The sequence below is a fragment of the Vitis vinifera genome, chromosome 14, assembly GCF_030704535.1.
Source record: "Vitis vinifera cultivar Pinot Noir 40024 chromosome 14, ASM3070453v1".
Taxonomy (NCBI): domain Eukaryota; kingdom Viridiplantae; phylum Streptophyta; class Magnoliopsida; order Vitales; family Vitaceae; genus Vitis; species Vitis vinifera.
The window spans coordinates 25,128,052-25,138,559 of NC_081818.1; the positions used below are offsets into that span (position 1 = coordinate 25,128,052).

A 10,508-nucleotide genomic window follows, 5' to 3' on the forward strand; every position below is an offset into this window, starting at 1 on the left:
AATGATACATGAAAAAAAAATTAATTTTTTATATTTAATTAATATATAAATTATATAAAAAATTATCACAATAATTTTTTATATTTTTAGTGATCAATTAAATAAAATTTAAAAATAAAAGAATTAGAATTTATTTGTTTATTATTATTATTTTTTAATATTTCGTTTTTACGAAGGTTTTAGTATATGTTTATTCTGGTGCATATAATATAATGAGTAAGTATTGTACCCAGTGTTGAATCCAAGCTACCGGGTTTGAGTCGCAGCGCCTGCAACAAGCCAAAATTGTATAAAATCGCCCGATAAATCGGCTGGGTTCGAGTCGCAGCACCTACAACAAGCCAAAATCGTATAAAATGGGCAAAAACCCATACTAATATTCCGAAATTTTCATCGGTGTGGACAGTGCAAAAGATTGAAACATAAATTGAAGATTTTACTGCAAATTACTAATACAGGAACAGAGTACAGATTAAGATACCCTCACTGCAAAAAAAGACCAATTTATGTACATTATGCATTCGGGGCATGACCCAGACTGAGACACAAAAGTTTTTTTGTTATAAAATTGCAACTTAAATCATCCTGTAAATTGGTAGTGTACAGTAAGCTCGTTTCGGAGTTCAGGAATGTATCAACTCTGGTATGAGCTTAAGAAGAAATGAGAGCTCCCGCTGTGAGAACTGAGGCTTTGATTTCACCTGCATCTGTCCTACCCCCTCCGGCAAGCTCTCCTCATCACCCTCCTTGGATGGCTTCATCAAATCTGAAACTGCCTCCGTTATCTCTTTAACCAAATCAACTATCACTCCCTCCACACCCATCAAATGTTGCATGTAAACCGCCTCTGCTACATTACTGAAACACCAAATAATTCAACCAGGCATAAGTCAATTGTGCGATACCCTACATGGGGAAATGAATAAGCAACTGATAGAAAAAATCAGCAACTTACTTCAATTGACCGTATGTCAGGAGAGAAAGTTTGGACTCTTTGATCTTAGTTACAGCCGCTGGATTTCTAAAGACTGCTTTAACTTGTGAGACAATCCCTTGCAACCCACCCTCCAAACATAGCTTTACAGCCTCCTCTAAGGAATTTCTTCTAACATCGTAGTAAACCTCGGTCCCTCCATTAGTCAGGAAGAAAACCTGGTTTCAGTCAATGGTGGCCATCACCCATCAGTATTAACAATCCAACTTTTTTCAACAAGGACAATGAAGAGGGGATTTGTATAAAGTCCTTACAGGGTAGGAGCTCTGCAACTTTCTGACAAGCTGAGCTGCATCCGGCTGGAAAGTGGAGAAGATTATTGGCCTGTCTTTGGCGTACTGAAACACAACCTGGACCACAGAATTCAAGAGAAATTAATGAGCATGGATACAAAATCCCATGAGCCCACTTGACTACACAAATGCATGCTGGGGTTGTTTGAGTAATTGTTTTCACCTCCACCATGGCTTGAAGAACATGGGTGAGATACTCTTGCTCATAGACAATGTTGTCATCGAACTTCAACTCTATATTGAAGCCCAGAGAAGGCTCCACCTTCTCAAAGGCTTCTTTCAATGTACACAAACAGTCATCTGCTTCAACATTCCAGTTCACAATTCTCCCATCTTTGGTCTTTCTCAACATTGACTTTCCCACCTGCATGTTTTCCATGATCAGTCCAATCATTCCACAGAACAGAAAGAGAGCGATTGAGAGGGAAAGAGAGAGAAAGTAAACCACCTTTCCAGGCTCTCTTTGGGGGCCATAGCGAAGAAAATCAGAGAGGAGCAACTCTGTTACTCGCTTCTCGTACACAACACCCTGAAAATACAATTCCCAACAACATTAATCAAATTCCCCAACATAAAAACAAAATTAAAAGAAAAGAAAAAGATGGGATGGAGATTCTTACGTTATCTTCGGAGAAGATGAAGTTGTCGTGAAAAATAACAGGGATGTCATCTTTCGTCACCTACAAAATTCACATTCATTTTTTTACTTTCCCGTCTAAGGGTCTTGCCTCACCACCTTACTTCTATTGTTTGAAACGCAAGAACTAAAATAACAAAGACAACCCCCAAGGAAGAAAAAAAAGCCCCAGGCAAAATAAACACATCAGTACCTTGGAATGCAAGAAAATTCTACAAATTATGAAACAAAAATAAATAAAGAAACAAAAGATCGATTAATCAGATCATTGGAGGTGACCTTGATTTTAGGGCAAAGAATCCAAGATTTACCCTCCCTAAAAAAGGTGCCCAGGTCTAGAGCGAGCTAAAGATATATGAAATTACTAAAAATACCCTGGGAGACAGGTGTCCAGAGATTTAATCTTAACCATGAATGCAGACAAAATAAAGATTACGCGGCGAGCGTACGACGCACCGACAGCACGACGTGTTTCCTAGTCGATGGATACACAGATCTTTCCGGTGACCGGGAAACTCTCGGAGGTGAAAAAGAGGACCGAATAAGACGGAATGGCCGGGAACCTCACCTGAACGTCAAACTCGACGAAATCGACGGAGAATTCGGCGGCAGTGTTGAAGGAGAGGATGGAGTTCTCTTTAATGGCCTTCATTCTCCTATCTGAAGATTGCAACATGTTCATGCCGCTCCCTCTGTGCCCAATCACCAGAAACTTTGGAATTCTGAACGATGACCGACCTACGTCAACGCCTGAAACCGAAAACCAGATCAGCAACAACAACCAAGAAAGAAAAAAAGAAAAGATAATCCGACGGAGACAAAAAAGGAAATTATAAAGAAAAACAAGAAATCACCAGCTGAAAAGCGCGTGGAGTAGAGGCCAAGAGAGGCGTTCTCCGGCACCTGATCGAGACAGGGGACGTCGGAGACGTGAACTGCCTTGAGAGCCATTGTAGGAGAATGCTTGGTTTTCCACGGAGGGGAAGGACACAACGCTTGTTTCCGATATTTGTCGACGATATGGAGCTCGCCAGAGGGGTATTTATGGGGCACCACCCCACGGAACGGGATCTTCGCACCGAATATTCCTCCTCCTCCACCCCTCTCCAGTCATATGCCTTCGGATATTCTCAATTTCTCACCCTCCCCACCACCCGTGACATATTCCGTCATTTTTAACGCCCGTTTCCCTCCGCGGTTTCAGGTCCATTGTCGATTACTGTTAATTTTGGAGGGCACTGAAAATTATTTTGTCCACGTGTCAAGATCTGAGCTGCTGATGGAGAGGGCGTTGGGTGGGTGTCCTGTGTCCGTTTGTCCTTTGTCGTGTGTCGTGCGTCGTGTCTCAGTCAAAATCGCTTCTAGAGAAATTCTACCTGCATGGGCTTCACAAATAGAAGTCGAATCCGAGAAAAATACGTTTCAAAATCAAGAGGAATATCCCGCAAATATGCCTTTTACAAACAGCCCATGGCGGGCGAATTCAAGAATGGTTTGTACTTTACTTTTTTGGCCAGCATTGAGGAGTAGGAAAAAATTAAAAAAAAGGAAGTGCGTTTTTCATAGACTGACTTCAATGTGAACGAAAGAAAAAGGAAAAAAACTGAAATCATCAAGGTTGGAATTGTAATGCAGACACCAAACACGTAGAGCCAGCAGGGCAAAAGCAGGATAGGGGATAAGGCAAAATTAATGGGAAGATGATGCGCAGCCACGATGGAGTTGGGTGGTGCTGGAACGTAGCTTCCTTATGCCTTCCCCTAAACGCCAAGTTGGACCCTCTCTCTTTCTCTCTCTTCATTTTTATATGTCAACCCAATGAGTGGATTATTGAATAGGACCATGACCCAACCCCGAAGTGAAAGAAACGAAATAAAAAAACATGGGAAGACGTGGATCCACGTCATTCTCCATGTGCATCTGGCCTGGCTCTGTTAACCCTCACCCAAACACCCATTTCCACCCTTTTATTTTAATCCTTACATTATGAGTGTAGACTCCCGATTCAATAAAATTTGATATCCACGAGTAGTACTTACTACGTGTATTTCGAAGTCACATTCATTAAAAATTAGGTCACATAGAACCGTCGTAACCAGTCCTTTAATTAATGAAGACGAACGATATGGTCTTCCTCCATTTATTGATCATATCATTTATATAGACTGAAATCTCCTAATTCATCATATCGTGATTATAGCCCTTATTCTAGTAAGGTAGATGGCACCCACCCAATGACATAATCTTGTTGCGGAAGGTACCCCAAATTGACAAAATTTTAAAAATTATGAACTTTACCATTATAAATAAAATCAAATCTTTTTTTTTAATTATCAAAATAGAATTAAAAATAAATAAATATTTTCTTATTAACAATTTTTTTTTTTTAAAAAAAACCAAATATTCTCGAAGTGGAAAGAAAATAAATAAATAAACAAACAATATCTTGTTGACGAATTTTTTTTATGAAAAAGATGAGTTGTTAAAATTAAGAAACTAATTTTTTTGAATTAAATAATTAAATCTTGAGAAATTCTAAAATTTAATTTCCTAATTTCACCTATAAATAGAGACAACTTTTTTCAATATGGAGGGACTTTTTCGAATAAGCAAAACGACTCCACGTAAGAAAATAGATTTTACAAAGAAAAAAAAAACGTTATAATTACCTACAAATCTAAGAAATGACAAAAGTGTTATACACGATGATCTTCTTTTTCGATAAATTCATTCGAGAAAAAGTCATTTATGATCCTCGATTAATTTATAAAATCAAGGAAATATTTTCATCATCGTCATTCCAATTGACTAAGGTGAAAGAATTGAAATGATATATTATTTTATAAAAGAATATTATCCAAAAATTAATCCCATTATTTAATAAATTTTATTTTATATATATTTAAATTATTTTGTTTATTTTCAGGAAATTTATGCGTATACATCAAAATTTGGTCATATCATAATGGCATGCACCGAGAAGGCAGCTAATTTTTTTGGCTGAATTAAATTAAACATAAATTTTCCCTTTACTTTGAGGAGTCCTGTCATCTTATTTTTGACGTGGAAATGACGACGAGAGTGGCATATTTGTCACGCTGCAACTTTATGGACACCTATTAAAGTAAAATATAAAAAAAATAATAGAAAATTGTGAAAAATAAGGTTCGGCGTCATTTGTATTTTTTTTATTTGCCAACGTGTACTGTAAAATAAACTACTTAAGGATACATGCGACCGTAAGGAATCTCAAATTTTCTTTGGGAGGTGCCACGGCGCCTAGGGGTTGTAAGAAAAAGAGACTAAGAACAACCAAAATGAAAAGACCATTCAAGATGGGGATGGGACCATTTGATGCGGGTGCAGGTGGGAGTAGAGCAAGCTCCGAAGGGAGGCATTGCCGCTCGCAGACGCCCAAAAGCAAACAGCATCCTATTGCGCTCATCAACAGTGGAGTACAGCATCCATCCATGAAGTTTGGGTTGTCTCATTGAGTCATTTCAAACTTCACATTCCTTTCAACATTACTAAGGAATTCCGTTCTTGTTATAAAATACCTTTTTCTTTCTTTCGATCGAATCCTTACCACAAAATGAGATCGATCAGAGGGTGTTTTATGTATGTTTATTTTATTTATTTATACTATGATTTTATTTAATTTAAATTTTATCATACATTTTTTACGTCTAAGATTGAAAGTTTGGTAAGTACTAAATCGAACTTTAATTTAACATTTTTCTTTTTTAAATACTTGATTTTTTTTTCAATTTTTTTTTCTTTTAAAGTTAAAAACGCTTTCTAAAATCACAGTCAAATCGACTTTTATAAGAGTCCATTTTATAGTAATTTTAAGCAGTGCTTTTAAACTTTTTAACAGTCTATTTGATAATAATTTTTATAAACGCTTCCAATTTTTTTTACTATTTAAAACTTTTTATTTTTCAAGTATTAGAAGAATTAGAAACGTTTTTAGGAATTACTATCCAACATGCTTTAATACTTAAAATTTTTAATATTTAAGTGATAAGGAGTATAAACATTTCCTAAAATCACCATTGAACGGACTCTAACCCACCCGATGGAGAAGTTCATGGTAGGTGATGTTTATTAGTGACATTAGTTAGAAGTAATGTATAAATAATCGAGATTATAAGCTAATATATTAAATACATAAGAAAAAAAAGACCCAAAAAATATAAGTGCACCAAGATTTAGATGAAAAAACCTTCAAAGAAAGAAGTGATAAAGATCAAAAATCTTATTCTCTTTTACCTTTATAAGAAAGATAACCTTATCGTGTGTTTAATTTCAATACATGCAAAGAAATAAGGAGGTGAGCATATACAATGTGGTTCTCACATGTATCATCAACTGCAAAAGCTTCACTTGTTTAGAAATTGCCAAGAATTAAGAATTTATTCTGTACTCTAGATGCATGGAAGTTATTCCTTTGAAAGCATCTGATTTTGATTGACAATAAATTAACTATTTATTTTTAAAAATATAATAATTTTTATACAAAAATATGTAAACTTTCCTTTTGTTTTATTTTTTTTTTAAAATTTAAAATATGTGGACGTGAAAATCATTTACTTCTTCCATGCATGTTTGATATATATATATTTTCTTTTTTTTTAAAGATATAAAATCTAATATAAAATATAAAAATTAATTATTCTAAAAAAATAGATAAATATAAACACTTTTTAAAATTTTTAGAACTTAAGACTTTCTCAAATTTTTGGTTTTTTAGGAGAGTAGTTATATTTTGTATAAAAAGTTTTCATTTTTAAAAATAAAAAATAAAATAATATTATTATTTTAAGAACCTTAAAGCTTAAATGAGGTTGAGGTCTACATTAGTAGTGCCTAAAAAAATACTTGATAAGTGATTCTTTTAAAAAAATCTTTAGAAAAACTCTTCAAGAAAACACTTTAAATATAAACCCTCTTAAATGTACTCTTAGTGTTTGAACAATTATTTAAAATCACTTTTGGAAAGAATTTCAATTATAAAAACAAATAGAAACATTCTCAAATGCATTATAAGTGTTTGACAAATTATTTGAAATCCCTTTAAAAAATTTAGAGTTACACCCAATGATTTTTGAACAATCACTTATGGATGATTCTTCAAAAAAAATTCTTCTTGGTTATATAATAGTTGTTGGTTCGTGATCTATGAGAGGTTCAAGGCAAACCTTTCATTACTAGACAAAGATCACTATGAATATCCAAGTGTCCTTCGGTTGAGAGGCGAATATATTAAGAGTTGAGGGAAGGCCTCTTCATTATTTTTCTTCTTTCTTTCTCTTAAGTTCTAGGTTTGTTCTCATAGTTTGTATCTATCAAGACAGAACTGGTAGGAGGGTGAGTCAACCTTCTTCTTAGGAATTGGTGAGTTAATGGTTCAAATCTTGATACCCTCACTAAGCTCATCATTATTTGTCTTGACTTATGTTAGGCAATGTGCTAAGTTCAGAGAAGTGCCTCCCATCTGACAAGATAGATCCTGTCTTAGGGTCCACTCCTCATACATGTTCACGAGTTTCCCTTAATCTGCATGCTTCGTGGGGTTTGATGGATGTCTAAATGATTAGCATATGCATTCTTAGTCTTTTCAAGAGCTTTGAAGTTAGGCACTTCTAAAGTGTATTATCATGGATTGTTTGTTTGATGTTCATGACCGTAGCAAGGTGTTGATCAAGATTTGTATGTTGATTAGTTTGAGCTAAATGTAATGAGAATTGCTTCAGGGAAAGAATCTATATGTAATGTTGGAATGCTTCTTCAGAGTTCAAGCAGGTTGACCCGGTTAAGTTTGCGAAACTTGTCGCTAGTTAAGGACTTGACAATGAAGAGGAGTTTGGTCATCTCCTACATAAATTGGTCAGGAGCTAGAGTCGTTCCCCTAATGAGTTTATGGTAGGATAAACCCAATTAGCATAGTGGCATTGAAATGCATGACGTGCAGGTTGAGCCCCTTTAATCCTTGCCCATGGGGTCGCTGCATGGGTCTTACCGCTGTGAAGGAACTCTAGGCCCAAGACAAGTGGTATCAGTGTAAGGTAGGAGGTCGAGCATGGTGGTGTTCCCTTTTGACGATCTATGGTTGATGAGTTATCTCTCTTGATGGCAATACAAGTAGTTTATGAAGCCTGACGTTGCAACGGTGCGAGGGTGAGCACTATGGCATGAATCAAAGTTGCACTTATGAAGACCTGTGAGGGAGTATGGGTGCCTCCGGATCACGAGGTGTCGCCGACTGTCTAGTAGTGTGTGTGGGTGTTGCTTACTAGGGATGGGAATTGGTGTCTGGGTCCACACTTTCGGGGTGTTACTAGGTTAACACGACGAGTGATATCGCATCCAATGTGTGGACGTCTCTTTTATCCTAGTGGGTTTTAGCAACGAACCTTTGGTGATTAATAACTCGTGGGGAGCAACAACATTCAAAGGCATCATTTGGTGAAGAAATGAATCCTTGCATGAGGGCATGCAAGAGTTTTGGTAAGGGAGAGTGTCACAAACTATTTGTTTGGTGTCTGTGATCGTAGCGAGATGTTGATCAAGATTAATATGTTGATTGGTTTAAATTGAATGTAATGGGAATTGCTTTAGGGAAAAAGCGTGTATGTGATGTTGGAATATTTTTTCAGAGTTCAAGCAAGCCGACCCAATTAAGTTTAGGGAATTTGTCGCTAGTCAAGGACTTGACAATGAAGAGGAGTTTAGCCATCTCCTACATAAGCTAGTCGAGAGTTGGAGTCGTTCCCTTGATGAGTCCGTGGCAGACGAAACCAGTCAACATAGTGACATTGAAATACATGGCGTGCAGGTTGAGCCCCTTTGATTCTTGCCCATGGGGTCGCCGCATGGGTTGTTCTGCTGTATTGGAACTCTAGGCCCATGATAATATGGTGAGGCACTACTATGTTTAGTCACTAATTTGTGGGGTGAGGATGTTGTTGTCAATGCAATTGATGCAAGCTACTAACATTCGACAAGTTTTGGATATGATGAAATGAGAAGCAAACAACATTGTTTGTGTAGTGCATATTAGTACCTTGTTGTACTTGGCATTTAGTACCTTCAATGGTTGATCCAACACCTTGATTCAACCAGCACCTAGTACCTTTGTTGGTAGATCTCGCATCTTGGTTCATTTAGTACTTATACCTCCAATAGTATTACCAAAGACACTATTAAATCACTCTTTTTTTTTTTTTATGTTGTTTCCAAGTATTGAATGATTTTCTTTCAAAATATTTTTAATAAAAATGTTATGCACTAAAAGTGCTTTATCCATAATCACTTAAGTCAAGTTATAAATTGAGTTAGGGTTTGATAAAGGCTCAAATTAATATAAGGTTGAGTTAAGGTGAGGTTACCTTGTTTCCAAATATTAAGTGATTTTCTTTCAAAATATTTTTAATAAATTTGTTATTAACAAAAGTGTTATACACTAAAAGTGCTTTATCAAGAGTCACTCAAATTGAATTATCGATTGAGTTTGGGTTTGATAAAGGCTCGACCGAATCCAAAGGTTCAGTTGAGGTGAGGTTGAGCGCAGCCCACCCAAGTATGACTCGGGTCCACACCTCTAAGGGATGGGTTTTGTTTTGGGCCCGAGAAAGCGGGTTTAGGGGACCCGGGCACGTTGGCGTGTGGGTTTAAACGTTAGGGTTTTGGGAGACATCATCAAAAGGAAACCTCACCACGCATCAGCCACTACCATGGATTCTTCGCATCTTAACTCCGCCGAGTTGCAGCAATTTCTCAGTGTAAGATTCTTGTTTATCCCTACTCAAACTATCTCTAGATAATTTATATATTTTCAATGTCATTTCATAGATGAATCCTTGCCCTACTTCCACGAGCTTTAAAGCTTTGATAGGAGCACAAGATTGGATTCTGTAGGAGTAATTTTTCTGTGATTATGAATTTGGGATTCAATTAATACGAGTCTATATGATGTTCCCAATCTGTTAACACCAATTTGAATTGGGGATGCTGTTTGAATTCTGGTATCCAATGACTACAACCGATCAGAAGCAGCAGAAACAGTAGTTGTGATTAGTTTTCATTGGGAGCTTCGATTTTTGGTCCATGAAAAGCTTCTTGGAGCTTAAGAATCGCTGATTTGGGTGCCCAGGGTTTCAACAGATCATAAGATTACGATTGCTTGAAAGTTAACCCTTCTGATTAGGATTAAGATCATAGTTGTAAAAGGCACAAAAGTCTCCCAAGGCTTAGGCGCACATCAATCCGATAAAATATGATCCAAAATACAATCCAAGCAACAAAAAATTTTGAGATTTCAAATGTTCAAAAGAAGCATTCAACGAAAAAATGTAACAAAATGAAATTTTCAAAAAATAAATAAATAAATAAATTAGATGGATCTTCGTGCAGGCCTTGGCAAAATAAGGCATTATAACTGGGGAGTGGTTGAGCCTTGGGCCTAGCACACTTTAAGATTATTGATAAGAAAATAAATACTGTGCATTGATTCTTTGAGTGGAAAATAAGTTTCAGAGTAAAGCTTCCTATGGTAAATGTTTATGAAGGTTTTTATTTGAGT

General features: G+C 36.3%; 1 protein-coding gene across 1 annotated transcript; it reads right to left on the reverse strand.

Moving 5' to 3' along the window:
- Window positions 1-415: 415 nt before the first annotated feature.
- Window positions 416-3,858, reverse strand: LOC100261754 (glycerophosphodiester phosphodiesterase GDE1-like). The gene is made up of 8 exons (XM_002273432.5): window positions 2,779-3,858; window positions 2,493-2,674; window positions 1,908-1,967; window positions 1,736-1,816; window positions 1,451-1,651; window positions 1,249-1,344; window positions 956-1,152; window positions 416-858 (listed from the first exon to the last, which is right to left on the reverse strand). Exons 1-8 carry the CDS (start codon window positions 2,873-2,875, stop codon window positions 624-626), a joined length of 1,149 nt encoding a protein of 382 aa, XP_002273468.1. The 5' UTR covers window positions 2,876-3,858; the 3' UTR covers window positions 416-623.
- Between the last annotated feature and the right edge of the window lie 6,650 nt (window positions 3,859-10,508).